The following is a 20,160-nucleotide window of genomic DNA, read 5'->3' as shown; positions in this document are numbered from 1 at the left end:
TCCCAACAAATATTTTACATCATCAAGAAGATCTTCCAAAGACTTCTGGAAGATCTTCAACAGACCGAAATCTTTCCACACGATACGAGCAAAAATCCATAAATATCTGAAACTCACACACTATTTTCCCTCACCATCGTCATCATCATCATAAACCGAAACAACACGCCCTTAAATTCAATAATTCTGAGATGATCGTCCCGTGATTAATAGCCATTCATTATTTGTGTCAATAGGGCCTTCTTTTTTGCAGACGAGCAGAACGTGTCGTTCTCACCATCAATCGTTTCAACATCCTTCATCCATTCCGTTGAGTTTCGATCCGCATATTCTCCTTACTCAACCCCCTCAGTTCTGCGCGACTATTTTCCGCTCACTTCCTTCCAGCAGCCTCATTTATTATTCTGCAGGTTGTGTTATTTGCCGCACTCCTTGCACCACCGGTTGCCATCGGCTTCGCCTCTCTCTCATTCCGCCGGCAACCCCGGATGGCGTCCCTCGAACATTTGGTGATCAATATACTCCAGAGGCCGTTGGGAAGTTTCCAGTGTCGATCCCGGCGAATGAAGAAACGGAGTAAGGTTTCGCGCATAATTAATGACTGGCGTCGGAGTTTCGTTACTGCCGGAGGTTGTACGTGTAACTGCTAGAGAGTGTTTACTTTCAACCTCACAGGATACGAAAGAACTCGGTAATTCAAGTTATTTCAATTTTTTGGTCGACTTAGTTTGAAGAGGGAATTTCAATTGACGGAATTTCTTCTACTAGCGGAATATACCGTTCATCATCATTATCGTGACGTTATTATTTATGTTAAGGTACTAAAAGTGTCTGTCAAAGATCGAAGATTCTTCGGAAATATCTTTTGGGATGATGAGGGAGATCCAAAGATCTTTCCATGATTATTGTGCTATTATTATTCCGTAGAAAGGTTCTATGGACCTCTTCTACGGAATCTGGGACGATTTGGGATCTTCAGGATCCCTAGAATCCACTTTTCAAGGACAGTACGGTTAACCCATACAACCACGGCGTACAAACACGATCTAAAAATGGTGACTATAGCAATCCCATGAATCTAAAACTCAAACATGAACAATTACAATGATTCCCTTGAGAATAAAAAGACAAAGTCCCGACCAATTCGTTTCCTCACTTTCCAAATCTCACTCCCCGAAACTCCACAATTCTAATCAAACCGAAGGTAAATCAGTCCCTCCAAGTAGATTTACCGATGCATTATCCGAGAAACTTTGCTCTCGCCCTGAATCTCCAGATTAATCGACAGCTCAATTTGACTCACGTCTATCAGCCCTTGTCCCCAGACAAGAGTTGCTACCGCATTCGTCTCGCTAGGTGATTCACAAACGCTGTATGGAAATGAAAGCTATGAAAGGGTAGAGGAAAGGGTGGAATGGGTGTGGGGTAGATGGGTGGATAGAGTCTCGGTAACTCACAGAAACAAGCAACGACTTGTAACTTTGTCCAAAGTTAACGACTACAATCGAGACAACGTTTCTCCGATAACTAACCAAGTTTTCATCGTCTTCGTATTTCTACAGTGCAACTTTCCACTCTCCCGCAATCATATTTGCTCTCGAGCCATTTGCGAATACCACTCGCACTGATAACGTGATAACAGAGTGGAAGATGATGTATTTTACGAACATCATCAGCACTATTCCATTCCCACAGCCGTATTACTCGGATAAGTGAGAAAACTCGGATAAAAAAAAAGTGAATAAAGGAGAACAGAAAGAGTGAGACCATGAGGATGAGCTATCTGGTGCTGTGAAGAGGCCTAGGAGAATTAAAGAAGTCCACTAGTAAGTTTAAACTTCTTGGGCATACGGAAAAGTACTTTGGAGAGCTATTGCTACTGACAATTCCTTTCTTTCCGCTATCATCCTCAACCCTCTTTCTTCGTGGATACTATTCATGAAGTGGAAATCTTGGTGAGAAATAAAAATTAATTACTGCCTTGGGCAATCAACGGTTAAGTTTCCTGACAAAAAGTCACTTCAACTTTTAGTTCAATTGTTTAATCCTTTGGATAAATCATTTTGATTGATATCTTGAGGTGGAGACGAAGGGACGCAAAAACGAAACTCTGAATTTACCAGTTTTTGAAGACATCTTTGGAAGGAACAATAATTTATTGAAAGTTCGAGGTTTAGATTTTGTTGTTGGGGGCTGAGGAATTGAAACAAATTAACGCACTTTCAATTTTAGGAGTGATTCCTCCTAAAATTCTCGAAAGATCGATCGATAGAGATAGAGACAGTAGTTGAGTCGAAAAAGCCGAAATTATTTAGTGATTTGTGAAACGTGAGGGGACTCGTGGTGTGATAAATTCATTTATTTAAATTAATTAGTTTGAAGAGCATTTTTTTAATGAAAAGGGGAGATTTTTGGCGAATTTCTCGGGACAACAGACAACGCAAACATCAAAATTCCCGGACTTATCTCCTCATGAAGAAGTTTCATTCTCTCGAATACTTCCTTTGTAAATTCAAACGTTAATCGTGAATTCCGTCACAATTTCCATTTTCTTTACCTTCACAACTGTACCATGTCAAGCATGTCGAAAACAATCGTCTCGAGAGAATGCCAAAGACCCCATAAGACGTCGATGGTATTTTTATTCTATTTTTCTCTCTTCTTCCAGTTCTTTATACATAACAATTCTCTCAGTTCGTTCGTTTGTTTTCACGTTCATTAATATCAGAGCCAGAGGACAATTATTCACAGGGAAAGAGCGAAGGAAGTGAGTGATAAGAAAAGATTGAAATAGAGTCTTGAGTAACTTCAGAGAGGATATTGAGTCTTTCATAAAGAAACATTTCACTTCATATCTACTCGCTCCAGACGAAAAATACACCAGTTGGATTTTGTCATTGAGTTGAGTTCTGTTTGAATATTGTCCTCTCGAGCAGAAAATATTTTTATCGCTTTCATTCGCTGATAAATTTTCAACCGATTCACTGGCTCACGGGGGTATTATTCACATTACGCTTTCGTGTTTAATTTAATCGGAAAATTTCATGTGCACTATTTGGGTTAAATAAATATCCGGCATTGATTATAATATTTTTATATTTACCAATACGAAGGGAAATCGGAAAAATCGAGTTTTATGGTTATCGAGATGAAAGAGAGTTTCCTTTGACTTCTACATGTGGTAAGGATTGCAACGCTCTCAATTCAAAGCACACCGCATCATAAATTCATCCTTTTCTGGAGACTTTTCCAAACACGTCATAAACATTGTCACGTAATTTTTTGAAAATAAACAAGAGCTGAGTTCAAATTTTCCTACACAAGTGTTTGAGGGTTTTCCAGTTCTTCCCCAAAATAAACAATAAATCCCTCAAAATATAGTGACTATTCGACAAATTTAATCTCAGACATTCACATTCTCCTTCTGTCCCGGTAAAATCAATAATTTCCACGGGTTAAATTATTCAAATGATTTTAATTAACGAATCTTGGACGAATTTTCTCCTTCCGCGTATTTAACATTCTTCCACCGGAGCAATGTCAAATTCGACTGAATAGCCTTTCCCGTCTTGGATACGACACTCGAGAACAAATTAATTCTCACGCTCACCTGCACAACGTGCATTATTCCCTTTGACCTTTTCAAGCGCTGGTTTCCCTTGTCCCGGGGGCTCTATTATTCCAACTCTAGAGGCAGTGTACCATTCGGCTATTTGGATGGCCACGTGCGACGGGAATTAATCCGTTGTCGTTGTATGAGAAAGGCTCCCAAATTGAAAAGAATTAAAGCGGGTATATTTCCAGTCTACCCCACCTGCTAATCATGGGGGGTAAGGGGGAGGGGGGATGGGGCACTTTTATTCGGATGAATAAAGGGACCACTTTGGACATTAACGGGACAAATTCACCTGTCGAAGTGTTCTTTGAAGTTGTGGAGAATAGAGGATGGGAATTAGCTGTGGAATCAGGAACAAAAAAAAATGTGTTGTGTATTTTTTTTTATTAGGGAGGTGAGGGGAGGGGCGAAGATGGGAGAAGTTGATTAAGAATAATCAGGGGAAGATTGAGATTAGTTTAAAAAAATGCCGGTGAAATTGTTGGTGTTATTTCCCCCGAATTGCAAAAATCGAATAGACCCAAATTAATTAATTGATTGACTCTCGCTAGTAGTTAATCAAAGTCCCAAATAGAGATAAACTTTTTTTTTTAATTTCAAAATTACGCGCCTTTTCCGTAATCTATCAGTCAAAACAATATTTAGTAAAAATTACGAAACAGATACGCAATTTTAAAACAATTTTTCTCTTCATCAGAATAAATAAAATGTCTCTCACACATTGAAAAACTCGCCGGCACATGAAAATTTGCAATACCAGAGGAGAATAATTTGCATTTCGTCGAGGATTCCACTGGTGACGTCAAAGTAATTCTTGTGACAGTTAGGTTGACCGAGACACCTTGAGATACTGTAACTCCAGTCATGAAGCTCAGTGGTTAGAATAGTTTAAGTTTGATGAGAAGGGTTATGTAAATATTCTTCTCAGTGGTGAGTTCACTGAGATGGAGAGCCAGTCAACTTGGGATATGGCGATAGCTTGAGCAAATGAAAGGGCTCAAACTTGAGTTTGTGAGTGGGTGAAGCCGTTGAGAGGTAAAAATAATATTGAAAGAGACGGGTTTTCTCCTTTAATTTACAACGCTGATGAATCTAGAGCACGTGGGGACCTCAGGATTGTTCATTTTGTTGGTTCTTTCGGGGTGGGTTGCCAGGGGGTGAGGTGGTGAGGGAGTGGAGGAGGTGGGAATCGTTAACATGGATGGATGATGGGAGTTTGCGAAAGTGGGAGTCTTTAAAAGTGTAGAGTAGTAGAGTCGGTTCTGGTTAACGATTCGTTCATTTATTCAAATCACCTATGAACGGGGGCTGTAGTTAGCGGATCATCAATTTTGGTGGGCTCGAGGAGGGGGAAGAGGTTTTACATATTCAGGAACGTTGGGGGGTAGACGATGGCTTTCTTCAGTGGACAGGTTATTTAGGGATGAGGTGTGAAAAGAGGTTAAATATGAATAAAAAAATTAAAGCGTTTGGAATTACGAGGGAGAAATTAAATTCTTGGGATTAATTTAATTGGAAAGAAATGATGACGTTAAAAGTTTTTGGAAAATTTTGGGAAAATTATATTTTTAGGAAGAACGAGGGAAGGATTTATCTGAATTTATAACGACATTTTAGGGAATTTATATCGGATCGAGAGGTTTTAAAATTATAATAATGATCTTGTTTGAGGATTAGTTGATTTATTCGGTAATTTACTATGAACTCTTTCACGCTTTACGAAGCAGAACTTTCTTGTAGTTCTTTTAGCGTTTTTGTCACCGGAAGAAGGGACGGAAATGAGGAATTTTCTCGGGCTGTTTTAAAAAATTCAGAGTCACTGTGTAAGGTTTTTGGTAAATTAATAGCCCACCCTTCAACGTTGGGAATAAAATTCAATTATTTTTAAGGAATTGGGGAGAAAATATTATGTGGGAAAATTCACACTAATCACAAAATATTATGATATTATTTTATGTAATTATAGATTATTTAATTAATAATATAAATTAGAATAGTTTCAATATCTAATTTCTTCCGGTTTTATCGATTTTTCCAGAATAGTCGGACTGAGAGGAAAAGTTTCTACTGAAATCTCCTGGAATTTCACCAAATCTAATTTTCTGTGTCACATATCCGAGTTATACCTTAAAATAAATTACATTTTCCTCTGCGATTACGGTTCGGAGCCGGGAATTTGACGCGACGGACATGAAACACATGAAAAGCATCTGCACATGTTCCTCTGATTAATGGTATCACCATTGTAGTCTAAATTTGGGGTTGAATATGGACAATAATTTAGATATAGAGATACGGCCCCCGGAAATTCCGCCACACACGTGGACGGTATAAAAGAACAATTACGAATTTCCGATGGCTATCTACACAGTATACGAGAAATATCCTGTATCGGAAGGATCGTACCGCACACTAGGAGGGACAAGTCTGTGAAAAATTACTGGGCCGGGCCCTAAAATCCCCTGAACCCCCTAAATTTTTTAATTAATTATAGGGCCTTTTTTTATTTGTTGCTGTGCCACACAGTAATTTTTCTATAAATCATTTTGATTGGTTAACGATGAGGGCAGAATGTACCCGATTATTGCCGACGTTGGACTTCGTCCTGAAAAATGTTGCATCAGACTTTGAAATTTTCCGAGGCCGACAAAGAAATTTTACTAGACGGTCTAGTAATTTTTCTCAGGTCTGAAGTTTCCGCTGAGATTGTGAGGCACCATAGAAATTTTTAGTGGAGGCACAGCATAAAAATTGTCAGATTTTTCTCTCCGCACCGTAGAAATATATAATCCTCGTCGCTAATGAAAAACTCAAAAAACTTTTTTTTTTCATTCCCGTTCTGGACAATTTTTTATCCCGAGACCATGTTCAAACTTTTTCTGCGGGAGAATTGTCCGTCCTCGGTCCTAATTTTTCGTTTTCTCTTTATCACTGGGGGTCGCAGGATAACGAGAATTGGAGAGTCAGCGGTATAGAACAGGCGATTTAACGAGGTCTACCATCGCGTTGAAATTCGGCGAAGGAGAAGTGTCTCTATGAGAAAGGAAAAACGGAGAATCATTGTGATAACGATACAAGAGAATTTTTCAACTCGCAAAAAACGGATTTGCGCCGGAGCAGGACAAATTGATTGTTCGAGCGATCAAAATAAAACCCGCGAAAAAAATTTAATACTTTCCACCACTTAACATGAATTTGACCTAAATATTTAAGGCCCGAGTGCGTCAGAACGATTTCTTTTACTTTCCCTTCTCACACTTTTCGTCAACTTTATGGTACAAAAAAACACCTCCTCCACCCCCATCCATCGGAATCCCCGTAAATTCCATCGAACCCATGGACTCCCCTGAATTCCCCGACGCCGGAAGTGTCCGTCACAATGTGGGAAACCAGGTGTCCCATCGGCTTCAACAATCGTCAAAGTAATGACGGAATTTTCCACTCTCACATCCTGGGGTAACGACACGCGCCACTACCCCTCAAATCCCAACATTTCAGTATTTGTCAAGGGACCTTATGGTTCCCTTTTTCACGTTATTTCCCCCTGGATGAATTCACCGGTGTGCCATGCCGCGTGACACGAGTGCAAGTGTCCATGAGTCCTGAACAACGTCATCCACGACATGAGAAACTACGGCTATTCATATTACGAATTATTTCATACGCCGTAATCTCGTAATACTGGATGGCATCATAAAGATATATTTTATGTTCATGCATGGGATGACTCCAAATGAAATAACCGACGAATAATTTTCACATCTAGTGGGGGAGAGGGTGAAAGGGAGGGGGGAGGTGGGTGGGAGGGAGATAGGGGGAGGGATGGGAGGTGGGTTTAGGTGGATTTTATTATAGCACGTGATATTACAACCATTTGCATTATTTCCCGTCAAAGGCCCCATTATAGGGCGAATTACAAACGTCATGATCATTCCGAAAAGCTTATGGAATCAGACCCGCCATCCCCCTAGGCAGTGAAATATGATATATGAGAGTTTATTGGGATATTTCGAATTAACTTCCCTCATTTGTACTTCAGAGTTATTTACACGAATAAAGTGTGATTACTCTTTTGGTTTATTGATGAAGGAATGGTTTATTTGGGGGTTTAAGGGGGATTTAGGGGTGGGTGATGGTGGTTCGAGGGAATTGATATTGATAATTGATAATTGATTAATCATGATTATAAGTCGGGGTGGGGTATAAGTGGAGGTAATTAATGATGATTTTTAAGGGGACGGGGGTTTTTGATTGAGGGAAATTTGGGAGAAGTTTGGATTTGGCGCTTTCTATGTTGGAGGGAGAGATTTTAGTTTGTTTATTGGCTGCGAGGGTACTCGTGATTTTTTGGGGTTTTTAGGTAGATTTTTTTCGGACATTTCGAGAGAAAAAGTTTGTGAAAAATTTTAATTCTTATCAGACCTGTAATGCGTCTGCAGATTTTTCAGGCAAAAATTCACGAACGGATACTGTTATGAGAGCTACGAGGAAAGGTCGGCCCTTCCCCCGAATGAAGTATAAGTGCGGGACCTGGAGAAGTCGCGCTCCCCGTTTCACGGTATTTCTTTTCCACTTTCGGATGCACCGAGATTGCGATTTGAATTCCAACGGAATTGGATTCCTCGAGAAGCGAGAACGAACTGCCTCACTAGTGTCGGCGGGAGTGGGGCTACGATGCCCTTCTCAAAATACAAGACAACGTACACCGGTTGGTGTGAAACGAAGGGAAAGAATATACGAGGGGATGACTTCACTTATCTGATAATCCAGGGCTCCTCCATTTTCGTATCTCCTTCCGTAAATGATTTTTTTAATACTGATTCCCTTCATGGTAATGACCCTTATTAACCCTTCATTCTGCTCTAAAAAATCTCAAGTCAAGTCAAATATATTTTCCAATTAATTACAATTATAATTTACAATTACAAAATGTTCCATATAAAATCCCAAAACTCCCCTCTCGAATTCGAAGATATCATTCCACAATTTTCCACCCTCGCTCGAGACTCTGCCCTTTGAGAGATTCATTACCCTAATGAGGCCCTTCGAAATAATGAGTTTAATAAAGGCATATGGGGGGGAGGGAGAGGGATCTACGAGAAACACTCCCCAAAGATATATAGACACATGACTGAGACGACGGCATAAACAGCTGGCATTTGTCACGATTTACTTGGGCGCGTTCCGGTACTTCTGGAATAACATACGATATACCAAAAAGGTTCCCGCACGTGCCCGGCAAGACGCCTCTTAATTACTAAGATGGAGTGAATTAACAGGGAGGTACTTACACATTAACTTCCTACACATGTGAAATTACACTCACACGTAGATTCATAGTCCACAATTCGCGGTCAATGAAAATAGCTCGACCTATCAGATGACCTGCAACTTCTTTCAACCCATTCTGCCCCTTGCGAGGTATCGACGTCGAAATATTAGAGAAATGAGAACTTTTTCCGAATTTTTTTATCTCAAATTGTTAAAAGACTGTTCCAGTTGTTAATTTTGAAAATTAAATTATTTTTTGTTGTTTTCTGAGATGTCTGCCGAAGATCTTCTAGACTTCTTCAGGAAAATCATCAAAAGATCTTCAGAAGATCTCCCCGATGATCACAAAAGAATTTTTAAACAATTTTCGGAGGCCGATATTTTTAACAGAAAATGATATGAATTTTCTGGGGAAAATATTCTCAAAAATCTGTTCCGATCATATTCCCAACCAAAATTGTCTTCCGAAGATCTTTCTTTGGTTCTTCCGAAGACCTCCGAAAGGCCTTCGACGACAAAAATTCATTTTACGCGGACTTCGTGATTCTCATGTTTTATTTTTTAATTTGTCTCTCCTGTTCACGGAAAATGACGGATGTATGTGCAAAATGTCAAGCGTGAATCCCAGGTTAACTATATACAGTCAAATTTCTCAACAAACGTAGTAGGATTCACTGTTGCCCCCTCGTGAAATGGTGTCGCTCGTGGAAATGCAATAATACTTACACGAGAATCGCATAAACTTTGAGGTGGGGTAGACAAGGACTGGAAGATTCTGGTGTGCGAGTGGATGCTGGTTGTTCTAGGCTTTCGGTACAAGACCCTTGTCTGAGTTCTCAAGGCACTCTAGCAGTATTGCAGTCCTCCATTTTCTATATTCCAAACCACCTTGCATACGGAGAATTGCACGTTCGTGCAAGCACGTAAGCCCAAAAAGCTGGATCGTAAGTCGCGTGGATACGGCGATTAGACTACAAACGTTCTTTCAATATTGGGAGGTAACGTGACGCTCATAAACATTGAGTGAAAGCTCGGATTTGCATAAAAAGCAAATTAGAATTGACTGGGAAGTCGTTTTGCTCAGAACTTCTCCGGACGCCCCCTCAAAACCAAAAAGAAAAATATTATTTGGGATTCATCAACTTTTTGAGTACTCGAAGATCAACTCAAACTTCTCAAAAGGTTCGATTCACTCCCTCAGACCTTACGAAACTTCGAACTATCAATTTTATCCGGGCAATTATGCTCTCGCCCATGTTGCTAATGTTTACTTAAATTACTAGATGCTCAGTCCAATATCAATATTCTCCTTTGACTTCAAAAACTTTTTCGCATTGAGAATCTATTTTTTCACTGAACTATGATAGTTCCAAGTTCTTGAAATTCGGTTCAAAGATTAAATAAGTTCGTCGACATTTCATTTATCTAGCCCCGTAACTATTCCATAATCCTATTTACCAAAATTTTCTCTCCGCAGTTGACGAAATATTCATTTACTTCCGCCACGAATTTCTGTTAACCGAAAATCTCGTCCGCAGAGTAGGAAAATTGTCCTGAAATTGCAATCTGCAGTTGATGTTAAAAGTAGAAATGAATTAATTCAATTAACTCGCTCGCCTTTTTTTATATCAAATTGTTTACTTTGATTTCGTCCTTTTATGCTTCTCCAACCGCATTGTACCAGCATCCAGATTCGCAAGTTCTCTGGGACACAATTAACTCAGGCGTACCGCGAAATTAAACCAATTTGTTGCATCGCAAACCCTTTTCCACTCTTCCGGGTTGTTTCACGACGCATTATCTCTGCTTCCACGCTTGAAAATCGTATCTACGGACGTACGGGAGAACGCCCATAGATAATATCCACAGGCGTGACGGCCAAATTGCACGTACAAGGGTGAGTTCAAGCTGGTGGCTGTTGTGTTAGGGGATGAGGATAGAACAAACTCCCTCAGCATAGAGTACGTAAACGGACTTTCAAACTGACCCATGGGTGCACATCGCATGCGAACAATCCGGCTATTTCAGTTTCTCGGTCTTTTTTCAGTCTTTTAGAGGTTCATTAGCTTTAAAATTGGGTTATCTGTCAGAAGCACGAACAACTTCTCCTCCGGTTGTATTATTTAACGGCGAAGAAAGTTTATAGAAGATTATCTGTAAAGGGAAATATTCCGAAAAAGGAAGGGGTGAGAAACGAATCCTCATTTCGGAGGCCGATGAGGAGCTGAAACGCAAGATTCCCCTTCCAGATATTTTCTGGCATTTATCTGGTGGACAAGATAATCTTGGAGATGTGGATTACTTCAGGAGAAAGGGATCAACAAACAGTTGAACATCTGCAATCTATTCTGCATCATTGGTCGCAATAGGGAATGATTGCAGTTATATTAGTCCTTCGGTGATTAATTGGTCTGTGAGAAAGTTAGGAATAGTCGGAAGTTGATACGGAACTGTCTTCATTTGTTAATCAAGAGACAAAGCTCGGAAGTGATGGACTGGGAAACTTCATATCGAGGAAGGTAGTCGGAGCTGCCTGGAAGAGACATTTGTCGGTGATGATTTGATGTGTGAAATAGTCGGGAAGAAAGAGAAGGTGGAAGGGTAAGGATTTTATGAGATCGAGAACAAGACCAAAATCAGAATCGTGAGAGATCGCAGGAAGTGAAGACTGAGAGGCGAGAAATTATCTGGAAACTATAACCGGAGGATGTGATGTACTTATTGAGTCTGAAATAGCTTCAAACTCTTGAATTCTTCAGGAAAATCCTCGAATGATCCTCGGAAGATCTTCCTGGCGACCTAAATAGATTCTTTGGAAGATTTTCGGAGAATAGGATCTTTCTTTGACAATACTAACGTTTAAAAATTATTCTCAGCCAAAGATCCATCAGAATCGTTCAGGAAGATCTTCGAAAGATCTTCATGACGATCCAAGAAGGATCTTCAGAAGATGTAAGAAAGACAGAATTTTTTTCTCCTCAAGACGTCCTCACTTTGACTCCGGAAAAAAATCTAGAAAAAATTCTCTTTCGAAGATCTTTCATCGAATCTTTTAGGGTCTCCGAGAAGATCTTCCGGCGATCTTCCAATGATTCTTTTGACCCTTTCACGTGCAGGCCAAACCCTCAGTCGCATATTTCTCATCTATTCCTCATCATCGGTCGAAACATCGGAATCAAAATTGGAGTGATATTACTCTGTCACTTCAATAATCCAACAAGTAAAGCATTTCGTAATAATCGAGAGAATGCGACTCGCAACATTCTCGATATATTGTTCCCGAGACAGAGCTCGAAAGTGATGTACCAAGTAACTTCATATCGCGAAAGTTAATCCCCGAACTTCATCAAATTGATATTCAGAACAATTTTGGCTGGCGGTCGAAGCACTCAACGAAGTGTTGTATCTCCTTTTGAAAGGACCCCCGGTGAAAAGCAATATCACGAACGACTAAATTCGAATGAATCGATTGGTGTACCGAACGACGATGAGGCACACGTACGTGAGACGTCAGTCAAAATTCCCGAGTGCCAGCAAACAAAGCAAATAAAAAGTGCCTTGTTTTGCACAGCATACGGGCACGCAAACGACAAAGATCGATCACAATACGAAATTCTACCGATATTTTCGCCAATACCATGCACGAAACCCAGGCCCATCCTATCCTATTCAATAACTATCCATTGTTCATATCCCTTGAAATCATTTATTCATCCAGCGTATCTCGTACACTCGACCCAGCAAACTGAATCTACACAGACGAAAATTTGTTTTTCATAGCTCAGCACGCATGCGGACAACAGCTTTCAATATCACATTTGCACATGATTTTTCCGCAGTTTTGCCATTTTTTTGTACGATTGAAAGGTTCTTCTTGATGACTCCAAAGAAATACCACGAAATTTGCAATAACAATTCACTAAAATTCACTTTCGTCAGATTCAAAGTTGTTATTTTTTTAAATTATCAACGATATCGCACTTCTCAAACTTTTTCAAACCAAAAAAAATATCAAAAGTTGATAAAATCCAGTAAAAAATCCAAAATTCCATTTTTCGCTCTATTTTATTTCAAAAACTAATAAAAAAAATTCTAGAATTGAAAATTATTTCGAAGCTGGTGATAACTGAATGAAGATCGTGTCGTACAATTAAATAGCGGACGATATTTACTTCCCACAACTATCATTCGACTTTTGAATGTTGACCTTGAAAGTCCAACGCACCAGATCCATTAACCCACCGGGGTTCGGAGCGATCAAGGGAGTGTGTACATCTAATGGGAATACAAGAACGTAATCGTGTCTAAGCGGCTTTGTATCGTTCGATAGGTTATGGAACAGCTGTGGGCACATAGTTGTATGTGCTACTACCTTGAAACACTAACTACATAGCTGGTTACCAGAAGAAAGAGGAGGGTACAGTATATTGGCAGAGCGTGTCGGTTATGAATCGCTGGAAGTTGGTTATGGGCGCGGACACAGAAGAAATTTCCAAGTACAAAGGCGGCCTTCATGAAGCACCAGAGTAATCTCGTGAAACACTACGATGTAATCTAGCACCGCCTATACCGTAGACCCTTGATCGTACGTCAAACAGTACCGGAGAGGCCGGTCCTCGTCGAGGGTCCTAGTGAATCCCAAAACCCAAGACGTAAGCTTATCACCTCATTCGCTTGTGAGGAATTTTGTTAACTATTATTTATTATATAAATAAGTGTTTATTTGATATGGAATTTTATTCATTTAACTATTTAACTCTTAGTTAGTTCCTCGACTAGTCTCGAAGAGGGAAAACTTCGAATCAATAAGCTGATTGGTCTGAAACCGATTTTACTTTTTGTTTTCCAATCCTTTATCCCATATTCCAACGGGTTGATATAGTTATAATTATTTTAGGTACATCAATGGACTTGATTCTGGTGAAATTAATTGTATTGGAAACTATGAATTCATCAATTAAGATGAAAGGTTGAGAATTGATATGTGACGGAAAATCTTGAATGAAATGTTACGAAACGGATTTACTAAATTTTACTGAAGAGTAACGATGTTTTTGAGGAATGGAAGCATTCAAAACAATGCCAGGGGCGTACCATGTAAGAGGGGGTAGGGTCCCTCTGGTCATTAGGGGCTCAAATACAAGTTCAGCCATCTTGTGAACGTTTGCAAAACGTTCTGGGAGCCATTGTCTATTTAAATAGACAATAGACCCCAGAAAAAATCTTTGTTTCTCAGTTTTGTCGGCAAAAATCGAATAGTATATTTATTCCTATTCGAACCATTCACGATTATAATTCCCACATTTTCTCGACCTGAAATCACACCCTTATCCCATAAACTTAACGTGCTCACATGAGACAGAAATTATAATCCCTAGATAATATGTATTTTCCCTCCGCTAAAAACAAACGTCAACATAAAACCACTTCTCTGAACCCAACGTTTACAGACAAAACGACCAGTATGAATATCATCCCCTTGACACCACCAGATACCTTATCACTCAATTCACACTGCATTAGCGGTATAATTTTCCAGTCCACATTTGCTGGTAACCAGACTCATTAACTCTAACGATTATTAAACCAAAAAAAAAAATTAATCCAAGAAGTAACAGTCATTCGTAGTTGCACTGTTGACAATTTCTGTAATCGTGTACATTACCAATAATCGTAAAAGAAATAGCCAACTTCTTGACAGGGTGGCTTTTACCCCCGGTACAATCATCCAAAAAACTAAAATGAGAATCCTCTCAGCATTTGAAAGCGTCACTCGTGGTACATGAGTTCCAATTACCTGAAACAAAAGAAAAAAAAATTGGTTAATGCACCATAAGCAAATAAAATGACTCCGCAAATAGGACAGAGGGACTCTGGGGGTTGAGGGATGACTAGGGGAGGGGCAACGGGCCAATGGAGATTTTCCAAAATTGGCATTTTGCCAAAATGGCGAATGTTCTTACGTTTAACTTGAAAACGTCTTCACCGGATATATCTTCTTTCTCAGTTTCGCCCTTGGATTTCACCCTTGGATTTGGTTTTCGACGATGGCGGAGTGTGCGCAGCACTGTGTACTCATCCTACCCACGAATGGGCATCGACCGTTCAAGTTACAGGGGGTATTAACGTTTTTATTCCCTACCGATAACACGGACGAGCTTTCAACGGTTTTCAGAAAGGCAATAAAAACACTGGGGTGGCCGGGGGGAGAGAGGAAGGGCGAGAGTATCTTCGCGATTCGTATCGACGCCGGATACAAACCGTACATGACTGTAATAGTGGCTTCATAGTTTTTTTTTGTTGGGTTAGTAAGTCATTTATGGATTTTTTTTTTATCGGTGCCAGTGGAAAATTGTTGGGTCTGGCCGGGTGGGAAAAACATCTCATCAAAGTAACTGTGCATTAATTTTACTGGTGACCTGTGGTGAAGTGGATTAAGGAGGTTCAAGTACTTTGGGGGGTTTTTTTAAAGTGGGGAAGGAGTTTTTTTTTAAAGAACTGGTAGCTTTGGGGGCGGGGGGGGGGGAGAGGTTGTGAAGGGATGATCCGGAAAAATTGCGGGGATGAGAGGGGGATTGTTTGGGGGGACAATGTAAATTCAGATTTCTTTATTTGGTTTAGTTTTGTTTATTTGACTTCATTTTTATTTTTGTTTACTTTGGTAAGGGGAGGATTGGACTAGCCATCTGCTCTCAACAATTTTTGAGAGAATATTTTGAGGCTGTGAGGGTGAGCTGAAGATCAATCGATGATTGTTCGGAAGAATTATGGAAGATCTTCAACATCCAATAATTTTCCTATCCGGAAATGTCTCCCCACACGCCGTTAATTCGATAATTTTTCATTTTCTGGATCTTCACCAAAAAATTACGATCATCCGACTAATGATAATGATAATTAATTAGTCCATAGTTGTGCCACCAATGGGGTCAGGTTAATTACAGTGAAACTGGTCATGAGCGACTGGAAATTCCGTTGTCCCATCGACTGGACCATCTTCACCGTTCACCAGTTTCTCTCAGTAAATTCTATGTGACATCAGTAAACTCCTCCACTTAACGTCACGTAGCCATTACCACCGTCAGGTAGATATTGGGGGTTGGTTTAGAATTTCGAAGGGGATGAGAGTGGGTACAACGTCCAAGTGTGTCTCTCATACCAATTCCACAGCCAATGTCACTAGTAAATTGTCGAGTTGATCGAACATTTCAAGTGTGCAAAGCTGTAGCACAAGGTGGAAACATTGAAGACCGAGTGAGTGATTCGGCTTGTCCGATCATTACTGCTCTGGTATTACGCTCGTTACACTTCTCCGCTCAACTGACGCCTCTAACTTCACGAGTGTTCATTGTGCGGTTGTGCTTCTACCCATCAGTGTTACCACACTTGCAAATTAGCACTGCAAGTTGACGACCGATGTGCACTGATGAGTGGGTACTGATGGGGGGGGGGAGGGAATTATCGATATTGAGGGGTGAAAAGAGATCAGGATGAGACAGAAAGATGTGATCTGTGGAAATTATTACTCGGGGTGGAATTAGGTGGATAAATTCTGGACGAAGAGAAAAAAACCTGAAAAATTACTTGAGAGGGGGTTAACTTTCGTTGAAGGGGGAGATAAATTTTATTGAAGAGTTGACAGATTTGACTGATTGGTACGGTAATTTTCCCGAATCATCAGAGCAACAGGGAATTACCAGACGGTGTGGTAATTTCTCCGGAATTTTTCTGTTCATTTGCGGTTAAGATGAAGCTCGTGGGTTTTTTGGGAAATTTTCGCGGAGGAAAATGGTAATTTTCGCGGAAAAAAATGGTAATTTTCGCGAGTTAAATCCGTGACCAGCGGTAATTTCTCGACACATGATACTAATTCTTCATTCAAGGGTATCATCCCTCGTCTGAAATAATTTATTTCACTTTAAAACATTTGGTTCCCACTTCCCCCGACGTAAAATCCCAGAAAACCCGCGGTTGCGATGACATTTGATTGCTCCTTAAACGGGAAAGAAAATAAAAATTACAGCTATCGGTTCAGCTTTCCAAAAGCTCCGACAATGTCCCACTGATGTCAAGCCTCGTCACCAACAGTCCCAACAATGGAAGCCCCGCAACACGTGACATTCTGTCCTCTCGTCGGAGATTATAATCACAAAGTGTTATTCACCCGAGACGAGGGTATCGATATCACTAATATCCCCCGCATTAAAAATCGATACACCACCGTGACGTCACTTTTTCTCCCTCGAGAATTATCTCATCACTGTCAGCGCTCCCCTAATGGGCCACAAAACCGAAAAATCGTGTGATAAAATTCACGAATATATTCAGTTTTCCTTTATTCATATTTTGTTTACGATGGCAATGAAGAAACTGAGGAGTAGGATAAACAAAGAGGACTTTGTAAAGTTGAAAACTGTTTGAGATCTAAACTTTGGAAAGACGGGATCTATTTTGATTCACCTCATGCATTTTATATGATAAGAGCTACTGTTCTGCTTTCCTACACGTACCAGCCATTTTTTTCATTCTCAAACCCCAGCAACTCCCGGCCCTGCTACCCCATACGTCCGCCCACACCGGTACCTTTTCCACTCATCTTGTATATCACGAAAAATTCCTAGGATTCGCATTTACGCGAAATAGCTTTTTACATTCCTGCGAAATCTCATGAAATTTTATTGCAAGACGCTTTAGTTGTTAACACCTATGACTTTTGGCATTGGATGATGTGTTCAGTACGTGATTCGTATAAATTTAACGTGACTCTGATGAATAAATTGTTTGAATTTTTTTTCCTCATCCACAGGAGTCGGGAGGAAAATCATGAAGTGGAGAAAGTTTTTCTTGTCACATATATCTTGGATTTCTAGGGGGTTTGATGTAGATAAAAAATTTAATGCGAGTGGGGATAGCTTTCTCGTAAAAATTACTTTTGAATCGGGTGGGGAAAGGGGGTGGGCAGGAGTGGATACCGTCGTGCGAATGAATATTGAATTTTGGAGGTCCAATGGAGAGGTTTTTCGTGGTGATTTTGGTTCTTCTGAGACTGGAAAAAGAATCCTTTGACTCCAGATTTTTTTTCAGAGGGGGTGGGGTGACTAATGGAGAGAAATCTTCATTAGTAATTACGGAACGTGGGATGAAATGACATTCAATCACATTTTGGGTCAATTTTTATCTGAAAATTTAGGCTTCAGAATCTAATTTTTCTCATAAATTATTTCCTAATCTCTAATTCCCTCACTTTACGAATTAATATTAACCCAACAATTTTCCTGTCCCCGCATATTAAATTCCAAAAAATCGTTGAAATGAACTTCAATCATCAGCACAAATTTTGGCTGTGAAACTGCATTTCCTCCCCCTCCCAAAAGTTAATTCCCCCGATACCGGAAGTTACCGTGCGGTTAATCGAAATAGGATGGCTTACTGGAATCGTTCTGGTGGTAGGTCCTCGAAAACAAAGTCACGAGGGTCTCCTCATGAGAGAGATAGAGATGGTAACCGCCTCGCCAGCCATTTCCAAGACGCAACATTGTCCCTGATAGTCCTTAAAGTGCTGCAATGCACCAGACGAAGAGGAGTCTGTTAGCGATAAATTGCTATTTAGATGCAAACACGAGACCAGAGGAGAGGAGAAACGGGAATCTTTGATCGGAATCGTGAATGTGCAAGTAACCCCCGGTGTATAAATTCTTGACCAGGGTTCCTGGGTGGAATTACAATTGGTCGGTCATTCTGAGTCCATTCGGGATGTAAGTAAACCTGAAATTGACCGGAAATGTTGTCAGCTGAATTTCAAGGAGACCGGTTTGCTGTTACCTGCAATATTGCTAGTGGACTGCGTTATGAATCGTATAAAATTGCTGTCGATGGATACGTGATCGTTGAGGAGAATGTGGACGACAGATTATCCACTTGGAACTGCAATGGACATCAAAAACTGATGTCTCAATTTTGCTGATTTTTTATGGGCTTTTTAGGACATGTTGGGATGGAATTGAAATTTCTAATGAATTTTGGAGAAACAGGTGCACTCACAGAAGTCATTTATTTGGTCCAATTGGGTCTCATCGGAAATATTGAGACCAAAATTGATTTTGTTTATTATTTAGTGTAAATAGATTAAATAGATCGACTGATAATAGATAATAAAATCGTGGAAGAATTAATTTTTCATCGATTTTACTACTGAAATCGAACGTAATCGAATCAAGTGGCTGTTTTTTTCTGCGTGACAATTAAACTGCCCCTGACCGCTACTCATTACATAGTCAACCGCAATATACGATCGTATGGCAGCCTCACTAATTGATCTTCCGTTTTCGATTACGTAATACTCGGAGAAGCAGATCAACGAGGCCGTTGTTAACTCGAATGCCCTTAAGACGATTGAGTTACGGAAATTAGTCCCACGAGACTGTTGGTCTAATTTTAGTCCATCACATTTGACAGCGTACAATGTCAATTGTCAAGTGATGCGTAATACTCCGCTATCAATTTCCCATGATACGTTGTTAATATTTACTTCTGAGAACGAATGGCAAGGATCAATTGTTAAATATACTGCGATATCACTGACAATGTGCCTCTGACGATGCCAGATATACCCCCCCGAATGATTTATATGAAGAGGGATGGGGGAGGTCTGGGCTGGGGCAGACGAGACTATTGTTAACATTCACCTTCCATACAATATTCGCTGGGAATGTCGATAACGGCTCCATTCCACTTAATGTTTCTTTCTTCAGGAATTCATTATTGTTGATCTTCACAAAGGAGCCTTTTTGCAACTGTTGCAGGGTTTTGATGCTTTTTATTCTGAACCGAAACTTTGGAATTGTTGGTATCCAAGTTTTGGACTTTTTTGGGTGGCGTTCGGTCGAATTGGCAGGAAATTGTTCGTTAAATTTCGGGGAGAGAGCTTTGAATTTTTGGGTAAAACAGAGGCAGGAAATTATGACGCATTTGGAATCGGAGGAGGGAAAATTCTGGCTATTGAAGATCTTCCAGAATTCGTCATCAGAATCATAGACAGATCTTCAGAAGATAATTTTTGTTTGGAGACGGTTTGAATATTTTTTAAAGCCAAAGTCAGAGAATCTTCAGAAAAAAGCTTCTTAGCTTTCAGAAAAATTTTTCGAGTCATCTTCGGAAGATCTTCCGATGATTCTTCTGAAGAATTCCGGTCTTTAGATGACTTTAGGAAATTATGTCAGTCCCTTTGACGAGGAATTATGGAACCGGGAACTTTGGTATTAAATAACGATACG

At 40.0% G+C, this 20,160-nt stretch overlaps 2 protein-coding genes across 7 annotated transcripts in view; one reads left to right on the top strand and one right to left on the bottom strand.

Annotated features, from left to right (window-relative positions):
* Window positions 1-20,160, bottom strand: part of LOC135168071 (fasciclin-3) — a 216,957-nt gene that overhangs the window by 87,514 nt on the left and 109,283 nt on the right. The gene's annotated exons all lie outside the window — the stretch shown is intronic.
* Window positions 1-20,160, top strand: part of LOC135168076 (uncharacterized) — a 137,319-nt gene that overhangs the window by 100,726 nt on the left and 16,433 nt on the right. Inside the window, exon 5 of one of the 3 annotated variants that reach the window (XM_064131944.1) lies at window positions 13,218-13,391. The exons of the other annotated variants lie outside the window; for them this stretch is intronic. Within the exon in view, the coding sequence (XP_063988014.1) occupies window positions 13,218-13,280 (63 nt within the window). The 3' untranslated portion in view covers window positions 13,281-13,391. Of the gene's footprint in view, window positions 1-13,217; window positions 13,392-20,160 lie in introns of those variants that run through there. 3 annotated transcript variants of the gene reach the window in all.

This window comes from Diachasmimorpha longicaudata, chromosome 12 (assembly GCF_034640455.1).
Source record: "Diachasmimorpha longicaudata isolate KC_UGA_2023 chromosome 12, iyDiaLong2, whole genome shotgun sequence".
Classification (NCBI taxonomy): Eukaryota; Metazoa; Arthropoda; class Insecta; order Hymenoptera; family Braconidae; genus Diachasmimorpha; species Diachasmimorpha longicaudata.
This window is presented reverse-complemented; position numbering and strand designations above follow the sequence as displayed.